At 37.2% G+C, this 25,871-nt stretch overlaps 1 protein-coding gene across 11 annotated transcripts in view; it reads left to right on the top strand.

Annotated features, from left to right (window-relative positions):
* Window positions 1-427: 427 nt before the first annotated feature.
* b4galnt1a (beta-1,4-N-acetyl-galactosaminyl transferase 1a) overlaps window positions 428-25,871 on the top strand; it is a 42,405-nt gene continuing 16,961 nt past the window's right edge. Inside the window, exons 1-10 of one of the 11 annotated variants that reach the window (XM_077219185.1) lie at window positions 981-1,077; window positions 19,749-19,808; window positions 20,370-20,587; window positions 20,889-21,065; window positions 21,494-21,600; window positions 22,046-22,086; window positions 23,556-23,736; window positions 24,950-25,042; window positions 25,129-25,316; window positions 25,416-25,556. In XM_077219185.1, the coding sequence (XP_077075300.1) occupies window positions 20,376-20,587; window positions 20,889-21,065; window positions 21,494-21,600; window positions 22,046-22,086; window positions 23,556-23,736; window positions 24,950-25,042; window positions 25,129-25,316; window positions 25,416-25,556 (1,140 nt within the window). In that variant the 5' untranslated portion in view covers window positions 981-1,077; window positions 19,749-19,808; window positions 20,370-20,375. Of the gene's footprint in view, window positions 498-933; window positions 1,078-17,575; window positions 17,837-19,701; window positions 19,824-20,369; window positions 20,588-20,888; window positions 21,066-21,493; window positions 21,601-22,045; window positions 22,087-23,555; window positions 23,737-24,949; window positions 25,043-25,128; window positions 25,557-25,871 lie in introns of those variants that run through there. The other 10 variants (XM_077219188.1, XM_077219182.1, XM_077219183.1 and 7 more) reach the window with 10 other exon arrangements.

Raw genomic sequence — 25,871 nt, 5'->3', positions numbered from 1 at the left:
AGCAATGCTGAATGAAGCTTCGAGTAATGAACCTTTAGGTCTCAGTGGTTCAAGAAGCCTAATTTTGCCATCACCAGTCTGGTGATTCACAAGCCTTCAGTGGCTTAGTAGTTCATATCCATACCTTGGTGGGCATGTACAGTCTTGCGGCCAAGGGGAAGGAGCAGCATAATTGGCTTGTGCTTCTCATGTGCAACAACTATTGAGGAAACTCCCCCTGAACAAGTTGCTAACTATATCTGGCATAGCAGTCTGTAATGTCATCAGGATTTTCTTGAATTGAAAATATGTTGTCATATTTTAGGGCAGCCTTGTTGAAAATCCCTGTGACAATGCATTGGATGCATTGCAATGCCCCGTCCACTGCTGACAGCTGCAGGCTGTTGTGATTCCAATTAGTGGCCTTTAAGAAGAGTTGCTTTAATAGAGCACTTTACTCCCTGTTCTCCTCTTTGCTGCTCAGGAATTTTCATATGGTGTTGTGGGTGTGTATAAATGTAAGTAGTCTTAATTTGTTTGATATATTGTATAGTTTCAATTGTTTATGCAATATATTGTTAATTTAACTCATCTTTATCCAAATTATTTATGCATTTTAGCAGTGATAGCGAGATGAAGCTTCATAAAGCATTGAAGTGTTCCATCCAATTGGTTCACTCATGTACCGAAGCTTCATGGTGCTTCATTTGCTCTATTGTGCCATCAAGTGGACAATAAATGTAAAACGTGCAGTGTGATTATAATGACATCGCAAAAAAAAGAAGCTTGAATAGATCGCTAACAAACTCGCAAAGTCCCAAGTCCACAAAATGTGAGGGGGAATCCATTGCATTTTGCTGGCCCTTATATTTCAAATAGACCGCCAAACCGCGAACCACTTCCTGAAGCAGTCACGTGGTACAGGCGGCTCGCGAGGCTTCAAACGTCACCACATACGTCACCGACACAAGCTTCAATACGCGCTTCACAGAAATCATCCCGGATTACTCGACACACGCTGCCTTCGAAGCCTCGATACGGGAGGACACATCACTACATTTTAGTTTAGAAACCAGTCTGGTACACCTATGGAATGAGGTAATGGCATTGGTGAAAATAAAACTTTAAAATGTTTTTTTGCCTCAAGGTGTAACTGATGCCTTGTGATCATGCTCCTCCTGCAAATCAGCAGTATCTAAGAGTCTATTATAGCTAAACTAAACATTCAGTATTTGACCACTGTTTTACGATAATGTTAAACAACAACATAAGTAATCAGGGATGCAAACTAATAAACACTTATTGCTTTTCCTTCAGTTTCTGGTTGCAACTGTCCCTACACTGACAGTCATGATAAAACTTGCTATGCTTGATATAGCTTTGACAAATGCTAGCCATGCCTGTTAAAAGCTAAGAAAACATTGATTAGAATATGACTTTATAAGGCGTATTGCAAACTTGGGCAGTATGACACACATTTTGATCATAAAAACTGTTTTAACTTAAAGATTTTTTTGCAGAAGGAATGTTCACATGGGACTGGTTTTTCCAGTAAGGAATAGGCCTAGAGGCTAAATATGTGCAGAATGTACTGTGACAGTTGCAACAGTTTAGACCGTGTAAGATTAGAGAAACTGGAAGATATCGCAACTCTCTGAAGAACAAGGAAATCCGCATTTGAATTTCTCTCTTGTGCTATCATGCTGCGATCACCTGAAATTCACCCAAAAATCTATATAGGTTAATGTGAATAATTATCATACCGTAACAGTGGCGGATGCAGAACGTGACAGATGGGTGGGCCTGGATTAAGTCGAGTTGGGCCTGAATCTAGGGTTTCTAGACTTTGTATTAGCTTTAAGTGAAGCTAATACAAAGTCATGCTGCTCCTGCAAGCGTAGCGTACTGTGGGGTTTCAGTCAGGGCCTTCAGTAACGCACCATCCACCCCAACATATTTTGTGAAACGATGATGTCATCACCCCACGTGTCGACTAGTCAGAGTGACACGCTAAATCAGTAGCCTAACATCAACAACTGCGACTACATGCTTGTGTTCCTGCTTCAGAAGCTAGCCTACTGAGCCTCTTTTATTTCTTTATTTATTATTTAGGCCTACTTTAACATATTTTTATTTCACTACTTTATTTACATTTCTTTTTTATGCTATGATGCTTGTATTTTGTCTGATTAAGACATTTTGTAGGAGATGGGCATTTCAAGCAAAAATAATATTCGACGATCGCTGGCAATAATTTGATTATTCAAAACCCCGCCCCCCCCTTTACATTTCATATCATTACATTACATTTATCTGTACTGTAGGCCTACGTGTTGTAGCCATTAAAGTAAAGTTGGTTTCATATTTATGTTTAAATAATTTTTTCCATTTATATTTTCAGTTATTTTTTCCATTTCATCTATGTTGATTATATGAAAAGTGATCAGCCTATCAGCGAGTATGAGTAGCCTAATCATGCGTAATATTGAGAGACCTCATTTTGACCACTTTATTAAGTTTTGTATAAAGCCTTTCTTTAAAGTGAATTTCGTTTTGTATAAATTGTATCTTAATTTTAATCAATGTTTTAACCTTCTGCCTGGATTTAATAAATAAGAAGCAAATATAGCAGCCTATAATCAGGACATGGAGGCGCCGACGCGATATAACTTGCATCCCACGTGAACTGTAGCTTGTCTCATAAATGAACAGAAACTCAGAAATATATCTAAGCTTGAAATGTCTACTTTTAAACAAAACAATTCAAAACGAAAAGAAACAGAAAACTCTTATAATCCGTATGAAGTGTGCATTTCTCTCTGTAGGCACCTTCACAATACTGCAAAGGTGGCGATTCGGCATCGTCACAGAAAACACTATTTATTAAGAAACAATTAAAATGTCTCCTTGTTATATTTGACACATTCATAATGATTAGGCTACATTTGCCTGTTCTTTGTGGCAAGCTTTATGCGTCTTCTAACTGATCGAATATCGTGACATCCCTATTTTGTACCGGGCCATTTATGGTTTTTCACATTGTTCAATAAAGTTCTTGGTAAAAAAGAAAAGAAGCTACTGTGCCTAATATTATTGTATACAGCTTGTATTTACAATAAGTCGTCTTCTCTATTTAACAAACGGCTCTTAGCCACCAATTACATTAAACTCATAGTTTAGCTAAGGACTTATACTTTAAAAGTGTATATAACATGGATTTAAAAATAATATGAAACACACAACCATGAATGTTGAAAATATTTTTGTGCATTTATTTAAAATGTATTTAAAACTGATTACAATATTTATATACATAAAAAATAATTCATACAACGTAACTTTTTTTATTAATAAGCTAGTCGATGAAAATGCTTGCATAGCGACAAAACTTACTATTACTCTTACAAAACATTTACAAAAACTTGGTCCCAACAGGGGGACCAACGTCGACATGTTGAACAAGTCTAAGCTGGCTCCAGCATTAAACAGACAGACGTGAACGTGGTTCCTCACTGCACTTTGGTTCCTCATCCCGTTCCTCACTGCACTTCCTGTGTGAATGATACTGTGTGTGTGTCTGCGTGCGTGCATGCATGTGAGGGAGAGAGAACGGGACAGCTGACAGCACTGCGAAGGTAACAAGCTTACTAACACCCCTCACAGTGTTGTCAGCTGCACCCATAGACAGTAAAAGAAAGGCTGCACTCCGTTCCTCCCTGCACTTCCTGTGTGAATGATAAATAACCTGTTCCGCTCAGTGCTAGCTGTTAGCCAGTCATAGCGGTCATAGTTACCCTCAGTGAAGTGCCGCACAAAATCTTTTCAGCCCATCCAGTTTAGGTGTAGATCTTCCTTTTTAAATGATCTCTTTCTTCTCTCCAAACATACGCCTTGAAAAAGGCACACGAAGGAGATTGTCAACTGGACCGGTAAGAGGTGTGAAGGCAGCGGCCATAGCTCCGTTCCCTGACATTGCTCACAACCCGCCAACATTTCAAACGGTTGATGACATCAGCGGGGGCTAGCGCTGACACATCGCTGGGCCCTGAGGGCGTTCTGTCACTGCGCATCGAAATTTGATTGGCTAATGATACACGTCAGTCAAAGTTATGATCAAATGGGAAATGGCAGCTTCAACGGAAGGGTAGCTATACTTCAAGTGCTGGTCCACGGAGCTGTGATGCGTTTAGATGACCAAATGGAAAATCCAGCTCAGCCTCACAAAAAATAAACATATTCTTTATGGAAATATAATCGTAAAAATGAAAAATGTATATTTTACATATTATATCATATTTTAGATTCTGACAGGGCCAGCAGAGAAGGCCCTGATGGCCCTGACAGCCCACCTCTGGCTTTACTAGGCTACTAGATGGGCTATATTTATGGAGATGAGAAATAAAGACCGCACTGTAGGCTACAGCTATGACGTTCTTAACGTGCACTTTGTGGTCACGGAAAACGCGCATCAGAAACTCGTGGTTTTGGCATAAAAAACATGAAAAATAAATAATGAATGAAACCTTATTGTAAAGTGTAACTGGAATTACAACTGGAAAATTTGCGAGATGTGTCTCGAACAAAGGGATTAGGGGACAGTCCGTGTTTAAATAAAAAAAAAAAAACAGTGAACGTGAAACCGAGAGTTTTTCTTTTCTTGTTACAAAAACACTTCTGAGGCATAAAACACATGCAGACAGAAACAATCTCATTTACAGAGGTGGAAAGTAACGAAGTACATTTACTCGCGTTACGTAATTGAGTCGTTTTTTTGTGTAGGCCTACTTTTTACTTAAAAGTAGTTTTTACAATCTGTAATTTTATTTTTACTTAAGTACGTTTTGTTTGAAGTATTGTACTTCGCTACATTTGAAATCATATCTGTTACTGAGGAAAAAATAATACAAGGGAGGAAAAAAAATCACACTCCGGAAGCTACTGCATTGATTGAAGGGCGGGAGAACAAACACGCAAAAAAAGGTGACGCAGACCCAGCTGAAGCAGTGTTGCAAACTTAGCGACTTCGTCGCTATATTTAGCGAGTATTTTGACCCCTCTAGCTACACATTTTCAAAAAAGCGACTAGCGACAAATCTAACGACTTTTTCTGATGTTATAGACCAATTTCGAGCAGATGCCACAGTTACGTCACGGCGCTAGCTGGAGGCAAAATGAAGGGAAAACTGCAGGCGGCCAATACAAACCAGCACAGATTCGGCTACATAAGGAGCTTAAATTGTTATTATTATTATTGTTAAATGTCATCTTGTTGTGTTGGGTGCAAGAATCAATGAAAAATGAATATGCTGTATCTGGAATTTTTATTTATAGAAAAAATTAACATCGTTAAAATTGCACCTTAATGTCACTCTTTACATTGTCGTCTTCTTGGGGCTGGCTAGGCAGAACCGCGGATCGTACCACACAAGTTTTGTACATTACCATTCATCACATAGTTCTAGGCATCTAAAGATTTATATGCCCTCAGTTTCTCTATCGGATAGGTGTAGAAGTCAGTGCACTCAACCGGAGGTAGCCTAGCGTTAACGTTAAACCTGTCAAATCGTCCATTGAGTGAGCGTGTAACGGCTATGGGTCGGCCAATCTGGTTCCGTCCGTTAAAATTAACTTTTGCAAATAACAATCGCGGTCCTGGACAGTGAGTGACCTTGAAAATCGGATTTCTCCAATCATTGTTAAACAACCTAACAAAACTTTCATACTAACGTTAGGGAAGCGGCCAGAGGGATCGTTCTGCCACCACCTAAGCTCCGCCTACAAAAAACGTCACCATGTTTACCAACTGAAAAGGGGTCTTTGGAGGGGAAATTGGAGACTTTTGTAGACTCTCTGACGTGAAAGCACATATCGTTCTTACTCTTCTCAACGAGCAGCGGGTGCTGCCGTGGGTCCCACGTCCGTCCCAAAGCACTCACAGGATGCCCAGTCCTCACGCAGCAGCCCCTCCCAGCTGCAGTTAGAGCACCCCTCCGCGTACAGACTGCAAAAGAATCGAGCAAATGAGTCGCTATTTTCAGCGACTTTTCAAACGTCACTCACTCTAGCTACGTCTACCCTGTTCAGTAAATGGCTGAGAGGAGCAGCAGCACATTCATCTGTTGAGCGCACGGCCGCTGAGAGACGTGAATGAGCAGTGTTTTTCCACGGATTTATCACTTATCTGCTTTTCTTTTTTATTTTAATTAAATAATTTAGTTTCCTTCCTTTTCTTGTGCTTACGGTATTACTTGTAATACTCACTATGATCACAAAGCTTTTGTTCATCCGGCTCCCGAACTCTCTCAATTCAGATAATTTTCCACATTGGCCTATAAAAAAAATTTGTCATTCACTAGGCCTATATCATAGCTACTCATTCTATTGTCTGACAAAACATATATAGGAAATGAGAACAGCTTTATTTTACATTCGGCTATATTAAATACAGTATGTGAGCTGAGCATTAATTTATAGAGAAAACACATTAGACAAGCAGAACGCAAGTACGACGTGATGACGTCACGTATATGCTAATTTACGTATGACGTCATCTATCGACATTTAGCGACTTTTAGGGAAGGCGTTAGCTACTTTCCTTTGAAAATAGTTGGCAACACTGAGCTGAAGCTGAAAGCGAAGCGCCCTCGAATTTTTAAGAAGCGAATTATGGCCAGTATGGAAATACTTTGGATGTAGAAAAAAGTGTGGTTGTCCTCGAGGATAGATATCCAATTTGCAAAAAATGTGGACACAAAGTGGCTGCAAAAGGAGGATACACAGGACACCATCCCTCCTGCAGATAAAGGTATGTCCCGATTATAAACGGTGATTTACGTGATGCAGAGGGAATCCCAGAATCCAGTCATGAACATGGAATTGACATAACGCAGAAGATGTCACGTAAAACACGCAAAATGATGGATGGATGAATACGTGGAAAGTAGAACTGTGCAATAAATCCAATCGCGACATGGTCTGTGAATATTTAAGCCCAAAAATACTGCTATGTAAATATAAAACCTGCTTGTTCTGCATACTCAAGTACGCGTGGTGTTTTCAGCGTCTCACAAACAATTTGAATACATGAAGAATACATGAACATTTCCAGAGCTGCTCTGAGGGAACGCCTAATGGGCATTTTCAGTTTTATTTGAGAAATACCATTGTCAAATAGGCTTACACTTTGAAACGGGTCTTCACTACAACCCGTCAAAATAAAAATTTGGTTTAACTAGGAGAAATTATGACAGAAATATATTACTATTGTAGGCATACAATAGAATTTACTTCTCAAAATAATAATAATAACAACAACAATAATAATACAATTTATTTAAACATTATTAAAGGCATATTTTTTTTGTCCATGGATAAATTTAGTAAATCTGTTTTTTGCAGCTCTTCTCCAAAAAATAAAAGGACACAAGTTTAAATTTTCATTTGATTGCCACCGTTTTTGATAATATATTTGGAGTAAATCATAAAAGAAACATTAGTTTTATGAATAAAGTACATTTCATAGGACTATATTATTATTAAAAAAATTAATAAATTATTAATGTTAAAAATGAGTTGTTAATCTAATTCATTATCAATTATTGAATTTAATTGATTAGACAACCATTATTTAATAATACCATTTATTTAATAATTGATTAATACTGTAAACCGTGATATTTTCTGTGACGTTATCATACTGTAAAAATCTCATACCATTACAACCCTACATGGGAGAGTCCCCCCACCCCAACCACTGTTCACCCACCCCCCACTGTTAAAAAAGTAACTCAGTAACTTTTACTTGAGTACATTTTAAATGAGCTACTTTTTAATTTTACTTGAGTAGATTTTTAGACCAATGAAATTTTACTTAAGTACAAGTAAAATTACCGAAGTAGTAGTACTTTTACTTCAGTTGAATATTTTAATACTCTTTCCACCTCTGCTCATTTAAATAGCAGATCACACTTCGAGGACACACGTTTTGAATGCAAAAACCGTGCGTTTCTGGCGCACGTTTTCCATGACCACAAAGCGCACATTAAAGGGACATTGTGTAGGAATTTCTCCCATCTAGTGGTGAAATTGTATTTTGCATTCAAACTAATTGTGCTCTCCAGCGCCTCGGCGTGTTGCATCTACGGTAGCTGTTGTGTACCAAAAAGCTATAACAAACAATGCAAGAACAATCATATGATCTATTAAAAATATATTCTTATCAAATTTCTAGGTTACAAAAAGTAAACTTACAAAACTTGTTTTTAGCGCCTTCTCAACTTTATTCAATAGCTCCTATTCATTAAAGAGCCTTTTAACTATAAATGTTCTACTGTCTATATAATAAAGTACACTACCAGGCAATGAAAAAAGCATGTCGTTTAGACTGTAATATTGACTACCTGTCGAGGAGAAAGCAGGCAACTTCAGCGTCTCTTTTGAAATCTTTCTCCTGCATTAGCTCTTTCCACCTGGAAAAAGCTATCCCGACATTGACTCTTTTTTTTTTTTTTGGTAATCTTCGGTCAAGTTTCCTTTTACATTCAATTTTGGACTTTTTTTGGCGATGAGGATTTCTTCTCCTGTGGCTCGGCGAGTCGGCATATGTATGCCATTAAACTTCCGGGGGCAGTGACAAGCGTCTCTCACTGCTCTGCTCCTCCGTTTCTGCAGACTGATCTCATGAAATGGCGTATGTATGACACGCCAATTCGTATTTCCATTTTTGGCGTGCTATCAACACGCATAACCGCTTTTCAGCGTGTTTATCAACGCCTTTGACTTAACGTTATATTATTGTATTATGTATATATAAATATATGACCTACCCCAACCCCGTCCCTAAACCTACCCGTCACTGGGGTTAATACCATTTATGAGTGTTCTCCTACCATCCTAGGAAAAGAAATATCGCTCCATAGATGTAGATATAGATTTTGCTTCGTTTCGCTCGGACATTTAACGGCGTTCACATACACGCGGAATCACTCGGACATTTAATGGCGTAGACATACACGCAAAAGATTTCGGCGTGGACATACACGCGGATAACTCAATGCGTATAGATAACACGCCACTTGACTTGAAAGTGGCGTGTATGTTTACGCAAAGTCATGATGTCATGTTGGTTTCTGCTTCTTTCAGTTACGTGACGCTGGCTCTGAACGAAAACGCGTTGTGGAAACGCATTGGCCTAGTACTTGTTGACCCTCTCTGCTATTATAGTTTTTCAAGATGGCGGAACGACATTGAAGCATCCGTGGACCTACCCGTTACATGTATATAAAGATAATAAATTCTTCGTTTACGAGGATAAGTCAGATAATTGGCAGAGGTATTTGTACACCATTGAGGACATATTTATGAATAAAAATATTGATTTTAGATAATAAAATACCTAAAAAACTACTCATAGGGATAGTTCACCCAAAAATAAAAATTCTGTCAGTATTTACTCACCCTCATGTTGTTCCAACCCCGTAAGACCTTCGTTCATCTTCGGAACACGTATTAAGATATTTTTGATTAAATCTGGGAGCCAGTACTTCTGTACTTTCTGTCATATTGAAACATTTGATTCAGTTCATTTATTCAGTCATATTGAAACATTTGATTCAGTTCATTTATTCAAATTACATTTCCAGATTAGCTAAATATACTGTACACAGTTAAAGAAATAAAATAGGCTATATTATTAATTTGGCCTGTAGATATGTTTTATAAAGACCAGATTATAATTGGGGCCAGATGGCCCCAGGAGGCTTCTTGCCCCTGTAAAAAGTGATCAGTTTACTTAACTTGTGTTCACATAACTTAATTTTTTTTATTTATGCATGGTTAATTTACTTAATTTTAAGGCAACTGGTTTCCTGACTTTCTTTAAGTGAAGTCAACTGATCACTTTGTACAGTGTAGGGGGTCACATTACTATAATGTTTCCCTCATCTTACCCTATAACTCGCAATTCTTATATATTATTAGTCGAAATTGCGAGGAACAAAAAGTCAGATTTGCCAAATAAAAAGTTGTAATTAGGGAGTGGGGGTTCAATCTTCAGCTGAATGGGAGGAGCCGGCACTGGCATGTCACATGACCGGTCAGTGGCTAGCTGGCAGTCTGATTCTGGCATGTCATGTGACATGTCATGTGACCTGTCAGTGGCTGGTTGGCAGTCTGCCTTGGCAAGTTTCAGAAACCATTTATTTTTTGCAGTTTTTAGGTTCCTCCCTCAAAAAACTCATTTAATATGCATCTGTTGATATGATTGTTCTTTTGATGTTTTCGGGCCGGTTATCCCAATTAAGGCAGTCAAATGGCCGTGATCACGACTGGTTGCTTACTGATGCTTTGCTGGACCCTGTTCAGTGATGTTCTGGGCTGAATATATAATGAGAGAGCGGAAAGAGAAGGGGGCGGAGGTTGACCAACTACGATTTGTTTCCATAGCGGCGTGATCGCTTCGATCACTGTTTCAGCTCTGTCAAGAGCTTAGCGTCCACTGAAGGAGAAGGGCATGAATGGAGTGACGAGAAAGCCCTATGTGTGTCATAATGTTTCCACCAGCCGCTGATAAGCTGTGTTTCAATGTTGTTTGTTTCAGTGTTTTGTTGGTCTATGTTTGTTAATTTCTGTCCATATAATCTGTTGCCTGCTGACACGTGAGTCGTGTTCCAAGAATAAACTGTTAAACGGTTATATTTTGCATCGCGTGTCTTTATGTTGCTTACCCCCTCCTTTAACAAAGCACTTTAATAGTGGGGTTATAACAGCGGGCCTGCATTTTCCACACTGCTTATTTGGAGCTCAGATGAGCCAAAGTATCAGCAGCTGTTGTGGGTTCTTTCTTTTTAATCCATTTTCGAATGTCCATTGTGAAACAATATGATGCAGTATGCAACCTTGTTATTATGGAATGTCCGTAGCCTTCGTGTGAACTTTCCGTAGTGCAAGAAATTTAACATAATGTTAGGGTGAGGGAGCACGCTAAATCAAACGACCAATCAAAATTCGACTTTGCCTAATAGACTGTCCTTAACTAAAATATTGTCATTTTAGCTTAAAGGTGCTCTAAGCGATGTCATGCTTTTTAGGCCAAAACATTTGTCACATACAGCAAACATCTCCTCACTATCCACTAGCTGCCTGTCCCCTGAACACACTGTAAAAAAAACACGGTCTCTCCAGACACCCCAGGCTCCAAAAAGGGTAACAAAAACAAACTAGGCTAACCTGCACCACGGAACATAACAAACTGTTCCAGACAATAACCGACAAGAAGGATTTGGTGGTTAGTGCGCGGATGAGGAGGGAGGGTCTAGCTAGCCTCCGTTTTGTTTGACAATACTTCGAACGTCAACAAGAAGTGACATCACCCAACATCGCTTAGAGCACATTTAATATTCACAAATGGAATTGGCAAATGTCATTGTTAAATAGCATATTTTATCATTAAAAGCCCTTTAACATTCATGGTGATCTGAGGGGGTGGGAGAGTCCCAGTGAGGGGGTCCTCAACCAAGGGCGTAGGAACCGGGGGGGACGGGTCCCCTCCAATATTGGAGACAGTCACATTTGTCCCACCCAAAAATTTTACTGCAGAGGAGAAAAATATTTGATTTTGAAATCTTTAACTCGCATGCTTTTATTTTGAAGGCGCCTCTTCACCATTGGATGTGCAGTACCTATAAAGGAAACCCGAATTCGCCATTTATAGCAGGTTTAAATCGACTGAAGTGACAACTTGCCATAACAAGATGAGGTTCGACAAGTAAAGGCTCGAACAGGACATTTCTGAAAAGAGAGCCAAAGTCCCTCCCCTTCCGGTGGACCACCATGGGACCTTATTTCGGAAAAACATTGTATGGTAGTCACAGTGGCGGATTTAGCAAATTGGGGGCCCAAAGCGAAGGTAGGTATGGGGCCCCCCCATCCCTTCTTTAAAAGAGAACGAAAAAAAATGTACCGACTGAAAGCTAATCTACGGGGAAGTAAAGGTTGGAGAGGAGATAAAAAAAACCTTCCCCTGTAAACCCTGCATACATTTCTTTACTCAAAATGAAGATGGAAAGGAGAGAACACACAAAGTGTAGCACTACACAAACTAATAGTCATGATGGAACACAACAGAGAATACAGTTTCAGATAACACCTGTCTTTGCCAAAATGCCAGGAAAACCAGCACGGTTTATTCTTTTTTTTTTAAATCAAATTAATATCAATATAACCAGCAAGAAAGGTAGTTATGGTAAACCCCCACAAACAGTCATATAGCCTACTTAGCAAAACAGCAAAACATAGCAAATATTGCCAAGATAAATAATTGACTTTGTATGAGTGAGGGAGGTTGCAATATGCATTGCACTTGAGATTGACATTTCAAACATTCTACAAACAAACATTTTTATAGGTTTATATTTTATAATGTAATAATTTCACAGCTAATCTACAAATGAATGTAGAGACAACATAAAGACATTATATTTTAAATACTTGTTTAATGGCATCTTTTTATGAATGAAGGTCAGTAGACCTATGACTGATACTAATACAGCTATTGATGTCTGGATAAAAAATATTTTTTCCCCCTAATTTTAAACATTAATTATGGCCATCCAACCTGACAGTGTAATTGAAAGCCGAAAAAATAACATTTATTAGGCTTCAAAAAATATATAACTTTTTATTTCGGCGAACTTCAAACAATCATCAAATAAACCCATAATAAATGTCATATTTACTTTTGCCCTTTCTGTAGGATGTAACGTTATAACTTACACGCAGAGCCGATCCGCAAGCTGCGTAGGGCCCCGCAAATTACTCAAGGCCCCGCCTCCCCCTCGTGCCGTAGCGCGTCAATTAATGTTTACAACATCCATGACAAAATTAAGTGAAACTATTCTTCTGGTCACGAAAAGAGGGGGGAAAAAACATGAGAGTGAATTGCGGGAAAAACAATCAGGTAAACTTGTGTTCTCTCCTCTCCAAGTTTGATGTCAGCAAAGTTAAGTTTATGTGCATTTCTACTGTGTTTTTTCGGTCTTGCTAACCTAGCTGGGCAGGCAGTCAGTGCATCTCTTGCATCACTTTGTGCCTGACAAAAGTGAGAGTAAAATACAATTATTTATTACGTTTGTTTTTGATGAACGACAAAGTGCAACGGTGTTTGTTTACTGCAGCTCGGAAAAGATAACCGCGTCGCGTGTGTTATCATGCGTTCATTTGCGCGCGCACGAAATGAAACGCGCATTTTTCAAGCAGAAATATATGTGGAGACCACGACCAGACATACTTTACAATATATGGGCGTGAATGATGGCACTCCTCATCAAAGTACACATTATACAGTAAATATACTTTTAAAACAAGACACTGATTATCTAGTCTCAGTCAATGTGTAGTTAAAAACTCTAAACAACTGCACTAATTATACAAGATGGAAAGCAATGTATTGACAATTTGACTACTGATTTATTGGCTATATTGAAGTTTAAATGTTGAATAGCTAGCTGGACATACTGGTCAATATGGATGGACATCCCTCAGTAAATATTAATCATAAATCAAAAATTGCTTCAACATGCATAATAAAAAAAAACTTTAACATGCTATGGCAAGCCATTTTAGATTTTATTCATTTACAGTTCATGCATTTTTGATATCAAGAATTTTTTTTTACTATTTGCAATGTGAATTCTTGATTATTTTTACTATAGGGCCCCTTAGTTACATATTTATTAACCCAATGTCTATTTTTGATATCAGGAATTACATGTTCACTTGTACAAAAGTTAATTTTTTATATCAATGATGTCATCACTCACAGGGATTATTGATATCTGCATCACTAGTTCACTAGTTAAATATTACAAGAGCCAAGTCATAGTATTTTATATTTGAAAATGAATAAAAGGAAATTGGGAGCCAGTTTGAATGGGTCTGATGCAGCTTATAAAAGAGTTATCTATAATTTGCAGGTGCTATGCTTAAGTTTGTCAGTAGAGGAGATGCTGGATCATCAGCCAATATTCTATAGAAATACTCTATTCAATAAATATTGGTTGTTTGAACCTCATTCTGTTCTATATTTTTGTACTTATTCTTTGACTGTTTTGTTTAAACCTTACCAGTCGCCCCCCTTTTGGCAATCGAGTGCAAAATCACATACCCATAATAAAATGGTTGTTGCTAAGGAGTCCTTCTGACTACACACAAAACCAAGGTATCATTTAAAAGCTAACACTTGACAGTTTACTGTGAAATACTCAGAAGTGCTCTAGCAATTACTAATAGAGAGATAAAGCAGCTCAAAAACAATGCACAATTTTTTTTAATGTAAAATTCGGGATCACCAGTGATCCCTGCGGCTCAAGGGGTTAAAGGAGGGAGGATTGTATTGGGAGCACTGAAGTGTCAGGTGTGACTGTGTGTAAATGGCAATCGGTTTACATAGCTTTTGCCAAGTAAGACATGGTCCTGGATCAACATATTTTGTTGATCCTGGATCAACATTCCTGTCCCAAAATGTAGTCCTTACCCAATCCCTACCCTTAAACATAACCCTACCCATAACTTTTCCCTAAAATCGGAGGGTAATGATCAGTGAATAACACTGATGTTTAAGGACTTCACCCTGATTCTAAGCCTAAACTTGACATAAACTGTAAACTTGTCCCTCAAATCTGATTGGTTGATTGGAAAGTTGATCCAGGATCAACAAAGATGTTGATCCAGGAACATGTGGTACTTGGTGAAATCACGTTCACCCACGGGGTCAGGTAGAGGGCCCCTTAGCAGAATTTTGCTTAGGGCCCCAGGGAGGTCAGGATCGGCCCTGCTTACACGTTGGCCCTCATTTATCAAAAGTGCGTACACCAAATTTCCAGCGTACACCTGGCGTACACCCAAAACCACGGTGACTTTGATATTTATCAATATGGACGTTGGCGTACGGCACGCTCAAATCCTACGCCAGGTCAGGAGGTGGTGTACATGTACGCACGTTTTGAGTTAGTGCGGAAATGCGCAGAAAAACAATTCCTAACACCACAAAACGCACTGACAAACTAAAAGATATGAGGAGCTCTTTTCCAAAACGCGATAAACGCCATTTTTAAAAATAAATTTGTATTTTATTTCTATTAATAAACTAGTGTTGTGTCTGCAAAGATGAAATTGATGATCACCATCTCTGAACGCGCCTATAGAGAGAGTAGCCTATTTCTTTCGTTTATAATTGTTTCGTTTAAAGACATTTCAAGCTTTCTTTATAAATATATTTCTCATGTCTGTGAGGCATATACTGAGTTTCGGTTAATTTGTGATGAGATGCGCTCCAGTTCACGTGCAATGCAAGGGTCCGCGCCTTCATGTCATGACTCATGATTATATTGTCTGCTATTTGCTTCTTATTAAATCCAGGCAATTGGTTGATGAAAAAAATATTAAAATTAAGATACAATTTATACAAAACGAAATTCACTTTAAAGAAAGGCTTTCTACAAAACAAAACTTAATTAAGTGGCCAAAATCATGTCTGAGCATGTCACGATATATTGCGCATCCTATCTTAGCCTATGTTCACTTTTCATAATCAACATAGATGGGGAAAAAATAACATTATTATTTTTTAACAAATATGAAACTAAATGCACTTAGTTAATGGCTACAACACGCCTAATAGTAGGCCTGAATATTGTTATCATTACTTTTTTCAAGTTCAAGTTAATTACTATTAGCCTAAATGTGTTAGTAAATGATTTGAATGTATTTTTAACATTGTTGTATTTAAGGACTGTATTTGTGTGTTATTTTTAAATTATTATTTTTTTATGTGGTGGACAATATTGGAACGTGACATTGGAAATATTTATTTTATTTTACTATTTAATTTATTTTACTATTTATTTTGTTTGGCTTTTATTTATTTCATGCAGTTGCACTTATTTAATTTATATTAATTTATAGTATGAGTCCCTGATTATATGTTGCATGTTCTCTTCTTGTTGTTTTTGTTGTTGTTTTTTTATACAAAAAATTGATGGATTTATAGCGTTTTGGAAAAAAAATACAATTAACTTTGAATTCATCATCAACAATATTGTTGTTTGATTTAATAATAATTTTTCATGATGGTGATGGTCTCGATCTCCAGAGAAGTGTCTCCTCTTTGCCGTCTTCCGTGTGTCCATGGCGTAAAATGAGGGTGTGGGGGAAGCGTATACTTGAATATATAGGGGCGTGTTATTCTAATGACGATCGTTTTCAGCCGCGGCATTTATCAAGGGCAGGTATTGCGTACACCTGGATTTCAAAGGTACGCACAGCTTCATAAATCAGGCGGTGAGAGGAGTGTAAGCATAATCTTACGCCAACATATACGCCCGTTTCTACGCAAGAATGATAAATGAGGGCCGTTATCCTCACCTTGCATCACTTCACAAAACAGCTTCTGCTGTAGCGGCATGTATCCCTAACAGAAGGCGTAAAAAAGTTTGTCATTTTTGGCAGCGTTGCCAAATACATATCGGCGTCTTTTTTCTTTTATTTGAGCCGCTTGGGTAACTTCGTTTCATTGTCGCGTTTAGACTCGTCTTGCTTCGTTGTGTACTTCCCAGTCCTCTTGTCATTGTGTGTTTATCTTTCGCCGTTTCGCGTACCGTTACGAACTAGTCAATTCCGTTGAGAAAGTAAGGGGTGTTATGTGTAGGGACCTACCTCTTTTTTTACAGTCCATGGTAGGGACACATAACCTTGAACTGGACATTTTAACTACTACTTAAACATTTCAACGTATTTCTTAAGAATATTAACAACATTTACTATGCTTTTGAAGTGTTCACGATGATAAGAGGCTTTTTCATTTTTTTTTCTATTTTTCTTCTTTTTTTTTTTAGGTTGGTTGGGGGCCGCTCTACTACGACCGCTGTTAGGGGGCCCCAAGCAGCCGCCTACCTATGCCTCTGTTAAGACCGCCACTGGGGTCTTATGTCTCTCTTATGTGAGACTCGCCAATGGCGAGAGACAACAAATATTTGGATCCCATTTGAATTGTGCCCTGAATTACACATATGATGTTTGTCAATTTAAAAGATACGTTTTAAAGTCAAGAAAGTCGCAGTTTGTTGTAAAACTGTTGAGGTATAAGACTGTGAAAATAGGCTACGTAATTACAAAGACTACAAACCCAAAAGGGGCGCATGTGATGTCTTACCTTTTCTCTCAATGAATGAAGCTAACTTTACTGAAGCTAACCATTCATTTTTTTCTATAGTCTAACGTTATAATCGTAACGTTACGCCGTCATGCCTGTGTGTTTTGTACCAGACTGCACACACGAGCTTGGTGACGTACATAGTTGCGAGACGAGAGATGTAGTCCATTGAGTGATTTTCACATAAAACTAAATGTTACTCTTCTGTTTTTTGACAAACTGTGACTTTATTGACTTTCATAATTATCTTTTAAATTGACAAACATCATATGTGTAGTTCAGGGCACAGTTCAGACGGAATAAAAAGATAAGTTGTCTCTCGCCATTGACTAACCCCCCCCCAGCCCCCGTAACGGCAACTGCAAACTGCAAAGAGACCTTTCCTGCGTTCACTGTGCAAGATGAGAGGGAGAGGCTGACGACTGCTCAGCATTGGAATAATTTACAATGTTCTAGACTTGTGTTTTCGGAATAACTCGCAGCTGTAGCCTACGGTGTAGCCTGCTATGTCTTGTCTGTGTCCTGCGGGTTTTTTTTTTTTTTTTTTTTTTTTTTTACTGCGTAATAGCAGTCTCACATCCCTGAGGGTTTTTTGTTTATTTTTATTGCTTCTGCTGTAAGCATCCGGGTTACCAGCAATACTGGACTTGCGTAAGTTTAACGTTAAGTATAAAGGAGTTTTGTTTTGTTTTTCGATTAAATTAGCAACCTACTGTAGTCTACGTCTTTCAGTGTAGGCCTATGATAAATGTTCTAAAAGTAGTTCTTTATTCTAATCGATCAGTTCTGGTTTCAAATATGCATTCACTCTCCACACGTGTCACTTGAAGCAATTTAATCGATTTTGGAATTAAACTCGTTTTAGGTTAAGACATTATATGCTAAATATTTTATTATTAAATTAATATGTCAAACTATACGTGATTGAAAAAAAATTAAACTTGACGTGAAGGTCCACAAAATAAAACTGAAACTGCAATAGCTTACTTCATAACCTGTTACGTGCGTGGTATTTCAAAGCTGAGATTGTGAAAAGTAGCCTAAATGGGTCTGTTTAATACAGTAATTTCAAGAAATGCTTAACATAATTCATATAAAAAAATAATGTTTCTAAGTGTAAGATCTTTTGACTGTGTCATTCTTATTTGTTGTTGCTGTTCTCAACTTCGGGCAAAATAAATATTAGCCTATTTAAACGTTTCATTAGTGCACATAAGTTCCATTTAGACGTTTGAATAGCTAATTAATCACAATAAACAAATATAGGTGCTTTATATAGGACTATTAGCCTACATTAGGGAAGTTAGTGGTGTTCATTAGAATTCTGGAGGAGTGTTTATTTAAGCTGCTCAGTAGGCTACAATACCCTGTAACATGCCACTATTTTAAAGTTTAAAAATATGATCGATGCACTAATTTTAATTCGTGGTTCAAACGAATATATAGCTAATAACTATTTAGAGTAAAAGCCAAATATAATTTATATTGGCCTGATTTATAAATTGCGAGATGAGAATAGCAGAATATAAAAATTCCAGAATATACTGTATAAAATAAACCAGCTGAGGCCCACAGAAGTCAAAATCTAAAGTCAAAATTTTAGTCTTTTTTTTTGGTGTGTGTGTGTGTGGTGGTGGTCTTGTTTTTTACAATTGCTAGGGCTCATTTTTCAATACTTCGGTCACCTTTTCAAAATTCATCACACAGTGAGCACAACATCAGTGTGCTTAACTGTGGATTGTTATTAGTTTGGCACAAAATACATTTGATAACATCCTAAATTCTTTTCTAAATTAGACCTGTATGCAGGCCAATTTGCACGTTTACACAAGCTTTTGTAAATTTGTTAAACTTAAGATCAAAACCTTGCATAATACATATATGAATAAGATGGCGTATTATTTCTGTAGTATTAGCATTTAAGTTTTTAGATTTTAGATTCGGAATATATATCAATATGGTATCAAAAAAATTAGATGTAGCTAAACACATGCAGGTGTTAGTCTTTCAATTTCATTACCATCTATACAAAAGGGGAAACTTCAGAATTATTTTGAACTGTAATGATAACATGGAATATGTAACACACTGCAGTGAATTATAAACAGTAGATGGTGTTATTCTTGTTTTGTAAAGACATTTTACAAAAGAAAACACTCTATAATGCTGCCTGTTGTTAGTGATTTTAGGTCTTTGTTTTATGAGTAACAAAGTGTGTTTGTTGGTTGTCGACAACCTTTGCTATTGTTATGAAAGAATGAGTCGATCTGAGACATGTATGAATTGTTTTGGTAGATTTAGTGCATTTTGAATGTGAACCTAACTGCTGTGCCAAAGTTAAAAGTAAACCCTACGTGTGTGCGTTTGTGTGGATTGCTTTGTAGGGTTTTTTCTTCCTTTTTCTTTTGAATCTGGCAAGAACAGCGTTTAATAAATTCCTTAGTTTATGCAGTCGTCATAAATTGATGGTATCACTTGGCATTTGTCTTTTGATATAAAACCACATTAGGTCTGTTGTTTCTAGCTGGCCAGAAGGTGAACTAACCTTGTTTACACTATCCAGACTGGCAGAATGGAAATGCCTCCCACTCACTGAACAGATGCTTCACCACAAACTACAAAGGTGATTTAGGTGAGGGTGTGTGTGCAGAGTGGGTTTTATTTGGTAAAAAACAAACACAAACAAAACCAAACTGAGGCATGGCTGGAGTAAACTCCTTACATTTAAGCTTAAAAAAACAATATACAAGTACTGTGAATAGCCTAAGTGTCTAATGTTGTATGCTTTAAATGTATATTTTTATAGTGTTTTTGGTCATAGATTTGAGTTTGGGTACAGAATGAAATATGAAAATTAGGTCCTTGTTTTGTGTTTTAACTGATGCTGCAGTTGGTTGGTTGGGTTTAATCACATTGAAATGCAATGCTTTGGATAAAAGCGTCTGCCAAATGCATAAATGTAATCATCTGCTTTGAGAATCAGAATTCTGTACTAATCAGAATTCTGTACTGATCAGAATACAAGATGAATGCAAAGCAGTGACCGGACTGGTTAATTTGGCCTAACTAATAATTATACACCTTATCTTCAGGATACGGTTGATATTAATGATGTTTTTAAAATGACTCTAGCTCTAAATACGAATGCGATAGCCAATACATCTCCTGTCTTTTTGTGCTTTAGGCAATTATGCGTTTCACAAACAAGAAATCATTGGTGGTTTTGCTGGTGTTCTTGTCGGTCACAGCCATGCTTATTTACCACTGGAACTCATACACCATTACAACGATTAAAGTGCCACAGGGAGACGACTCTTTAAACGTGCTACTGGAGGAAAGGATACGAAGCATGGACCGTGGAAATAACCACATCCCTTACCATATCAAAGATGGCATGTCAAAGTAAGTAATTGATACACTCAAACTTGTCTGCCAGCTTTGCATAGCTACAGTATAACATCACTTCCTGATCAGGACATATTGGAGATGCATTTTGGGATTCGGTGACACTGGAAAAAGATCTTCTGTTTTCAGGCTGGAAATTAAAAATATTATTTGAAATTAAAATCTCCACCTTAACAGTCATAGTGGCACCTCTTCCACTTTACTCTCTTTTTGTTGTGCATGGAATGAATGACATGATTAGTGGCTAAATTTTAGCCCATCATTTTTAAATGTTTTTTTTTTTTTTACATTTGATCAGGTTACTTGCTGTTAATGGGTGTGTTTGTGAAGGCGACAAACCAAGCATTAATTTTCCATTTGCTCAGCTGCTGTTCCCTCAAGTATCAGCTTCACAGCTGCATGCATCTCTCCAAGAATCAGACCTGCAAAAAGCAAAGCAATACAGAAATAAAGAGTATCGCAGTTTCATTAAGAGGTGGTCCATCATTTCACTATATTTCAGAATTCAAAAAAATGTCTTTGCTCATTTTGAGTACAGTTTTTGTAAAAAGATACCATTGTTTTGTGTGTTTTTCTTTGGCTTTGTCTCTTTACCCATTTAAAGGGAGAGTTCACTAAAATATGAAAATTCTGTCATTCTTTACTCGCCCTCATTGACTATCTAGTAAACCTGTTTGACTATCTTTTAACACAAAAGAAGGTATTTGAAGAATGTTGGGGTCCAAACTACATTGGACACTAATGAATTTCATTGTAAAGGTAAAAATGTATATAATAATGTAAATGTATATATGTTTTGTTCCACTGTATTTTTTGGAATAACATGAAGATATAATGACAGAATTTTTATTTTGTGTGTAAGTAGGACCTTAACTGTTAAATTAATAGTGGTTGTCTATTCAGGATGCATACAGCTGCAGACTCACTTATCTTATCTGAAGCCAACAGCCCTCTTCAGTACCCTACGCAAGGTGTGGAAGTCAGGCCAACAAGGACCATTCTGATTCCTGGTAAAACACTAAATGTTTTTGATATAGACAGAAGATAAACCGAATTCTCCAACTTGTCATAACTGGTTTCACCATGTGGTTGCTATTTAGAATTATTATTATTTAAAAAAAAATTTTGATGTGTCATTTACAATCAGAGATGTGGACTTAAGTCAAATTTGTTACCATTTTGAAGACTTAGTATGCCTTGAGCTGAATTACCTGAGAACTTAATTTCCATTCCACAGGAAATATATATATATATATATATATATATATATATATACATGCATGCATGCGTGCGTGTTACATAATAGCCATTTTAACACCTGCCTACTTTGCATCAAAGATTATGATCAGTAAAACTTGGAACAGTTTTTTTTATTTATTTTTTGCATATAAGCTATATCTATGTGCTAAAGCACAAGACTGCACATTAAGTCTGTTAATGTTCTGTTCTGTACAGGGTTGAGTCTGAACCAAATAGACAAAGTGGACCATTATTTGGTAAGTCGATCATTCTGTTTGCTTCATAAATGGTAACTCATTACATATATATTTTTCCTAAACTATTAATTTAATGCAGAGGTCTTCAATCCTCCTCCTGGAGGGCCACTGTCCTGCAGAGTTTAGTTCCAATCCTAATCAAACACACCTGAATCAGCTCATCAAGCTCTTCAGGATCGCTTGAATATACAAAGGTGTGCTGACGCAGGTTAGAACTAAACTCTGCAGGACAGTGGCCCTCCAGGAGCAGGATTGAAGACCTCTGATTTAATCTATAGCTTGTTTTGGTTTCATGTTACAGTCATGTTTCCTGTCTTGCCATGTGATTCCTTTGCCCTCATGTGATCCTGCCATGTGCTTATCTTGTCTCTTGTCATGTTGTCATTGGTTAATTGTCTTGATTATGGTCTTGATTATGTTCACTGGTGTGTCTTGTTTAGTCACTAGAGCTTGTATATTTAAGCCCTCATGTTTGCCATGCATCTTTGTCTAGTACTGTTTGTGTAACCAATGTTTGGTGAGTTTTCTGTTAATGTTTAAGTTTATACCTCCATGCCAAGTTAAGTCAAGTCTTTGTCATGTCATTCCAAACCTAAATTCCCTTACAGCTTTGATTCATACAATGGTGACAATGGGCCGTTAAATGGTCAGTTCATCCAAAAATGAAATTTCTGTCATTAATTACTCACCCTTGTGCCGTTCAAAACACGTAAGACATTCATTCATCTTCGGAAAACACAAATGAAGATATTTTTGATGAAATCCAAGAGCTTTCTGACCAACGTCATAACCTCGTTCAAAGCCCAGAAAGGTAGTGAAAACATTGTTAAAAAAGTCCATGTCACTACAGTGTTAACCTTAATGTTATGAAGCAACAAGAATACTTTTTGTGTGCAAAAAAACAAACAAAAATAACTTACAACGACTATTTCTTCTCTGATGCTGTTCACATTGTAAACACATTTCAGCGCTTCCGGGTTACAGTATATGTCAGAACTCCAGCTCAGTATTGGCTGGCTCCTGCGTCAGCAGCACACGCATGCGTCGTGGTGCTCACTTGAGTCAGAGACTGATTGTTGAATGTCATTGTTTTTGTTTTGTTTTTTTGTGCACAAAAAGTCGTCTTGTCGCTTCATAACATTAAGGTTGGACCACTGTAGTCACATGGACTATTTTAACAGTTTCTTTCTACTATCATGTGACTTCAGTGTTAAATATATCACAAAAATGAGCGTGGACTGCTTTTTATGAATCTTGTTAGCCCATGGTCATCCCAATATTCTTGATTCATGTTCCAGCATACACTTTTTAAGTGAGGGTAAATTTACACAATTATCATTTTTGGGCTGAACTATCCCATAAATGGAGATATGATTCAAAGAAAGCTACATGACTGAACGAGTGAATTTGTTCTATGATGAAGTAATTAAGTTATTTTGGCCCCATTATTCATACAACATCATCTGCAGGTATATCTGAATGCTACAATGGGAACATTCAATACGGCAGCAGTGGTTGATGGAGTGCAAGTCAAAGGGGAAGGAGAGATGCATATTAGTTTTATGAGCAGATCTCTGGCCTCACTAAACAGACAGCTTGAGTTTGTTACCTACACAAACACACTGTTCCATCCCAACACAGCAGATGTAGGTGAGACCCCAGAACACATTCTTTTAATCTAATATGGTTATGTTCTTTAATTCAGCAATGATAAAAAATTGAACATCAGCAATTGGATATAATGAATGCAGATGTCTATGCAAACAACAAAAATGTATCCTCATTGGCTTGACAAAAAAAAAAGTTTGCCCTCAGAAACATGTTCTCTGCTCAATCTACATTTACAAAAAAACCCAGCACTGAGCAAACAGCTTCATTATTGCCTTTATGACTGTACAGTAGCACTGCATAGAGAAGGATTTGGTCAATGCAAATATTTATTATCTGGACAGCATACTGTATGTTCCCTGTCGTCTTGTATTACAGGTTCATGTGATTTTATCTTGTAATAACACAGAGGATAGAGACATCTATAAGGATTTATAAAATAGAATAATATAGAATTAAATAATCCAAAGTGCAAAAATCATCAAATAAGGCAAGATCATCAGGATCAGGACGTGATGCATTTCAACAAAAAGAAATGCAAAAAACTGTGAAAACTTTGGAGATTAGACGCATAACACAGATGAAATTAATGATGGCTGAAAACAGAACCATATCTTATGGTTTTCTATGTCTCATGTTTGAGCTCTATTTGATATAAACATAGTTTACTGACAATACTTGGTACAAAATATCATTTGAGAGTGAATAATGACTTGGGTCTGTTTCTCAAACAAACCTTTCATGTGAATTCAGAATCACAAAATTAGTTTGGGCTACTTTTTATGGATTTTGTTAGCCCATGGTCACCAAATTGTTGAATCGAGAGAGCTGCATAAAGATTTGTGAAGAATTATTCTTAATTCCTCTTTTGTGTTCCACATAATAAAATTACCGCAAACAGTTCTGAAACGAGGGTAAATATTGACATAATTGTCCTGTGTAGTGACAGAGGGTAAAACCATCTACAGGGATTTATAGAGGATAATGACATTGGATTAAAAAAAAATCCAAAGCACACAATTCAGTGAATAATGCAGGGTCATCAAGAAGATGCATTTCAACAGAAAGACTAAGAAATGCAGACATTAGGCATTTATGACATGATATAGTATGTGTAATTTCCATAGACTGTTTGATTAAACAAAATTTACTGACAATACATGTCATTTAGTATTTATTTATGCTGTATCACATTTTTAGCTCTATATTCAGTAGTCTTTTTAATTATATAACACTTTTATTTTGTCTGTGACAGTACAATTTAAAGCAGGTATTTTCCTGGCCACCTTCACAATTAAGATCAGATATCCACCAATGCCTAAATTCTATAATCCTGGCCCCAGAAAAGGTAAAACCGATATATATTAAATTAGTCTTTTCAACTGTGAAACAAAATTTCACAATTCTCATGTTTTGATATTTTCCTTCCCACAGAATACAATGTAAGCACTCTGGTCACCATTGCCACAAAAACATTTCTACGATATGATAAACTTCAGGATTTGATCAACAGCATTCGACAGTACTACCCCACTATTACTATAGTGATAGCTGATGACACCAGGGATCCTAAACCTGTAACTGGACCCTACATCGAGCATTATATCATGCCCTTCGGCAAGGTATGGATGTTATTAAATAGTAGCTCAAAAAGTCCATGCCGAGTTCATGTTTCCTTCTCAGGACAAATAGATTGTTTGTCTGTCTGCTCATCATTACAGGGCTGGTTTGCTGGTCGTAATCTGGCAGTCTCTCAGGTAACAACCAAATATGTGCTTTGGGTGGATGATGACTTCATTTTCACCTCAAGCACCAAACTGGAAAAGATGGTGGATATTTTGGAGAGAACCACTTTGGACCTGGTGAGAGAGCAATTTTTGTTGCATTTTTGCATGTTAGTAAGGAGAAAGTGATGAATAATGTGATAGTGAAATAATGGCAACCCAACTGTCACACAGTTGCCGTTTCTCACTCCCAGATATGAAGCTACAACAAAAAGTGATTTAGAAACCGGGATGTATAAGAAACTGCTTTACAAAATCTCTGAAACATTGTGTGAAACATAGTTGTGCATTTGCAGCTGGCTAAATTGAGTCCATTTTTATTATCATAAAGGAACACGTACATTTGCATATTACAAAACCAAAGGTGACATTTAAAAAAAAAAAAAGCATTCT

This window comes from Siphateles boraxobius, unplaced genomic scaffold, assembly GCF_051911475.1.
Source record: "Siphateles boraxobius isolate OS27281-9 unplaced genomic scaffold, OSU_SipBor_1 77, whole genome shotgun sequence".
In the NCBI taxonomy this organism is placed as follows: domain Eukaryota; kingdom Metazoa; phylum Chordata; class Actinopteri; order Cypriniformes; family Leuciscidae; genus Siphateles; species Siphateles boraxobius.
This window is presented reverse-complemented; position numbering and strand designations above follow the sequence as displayed.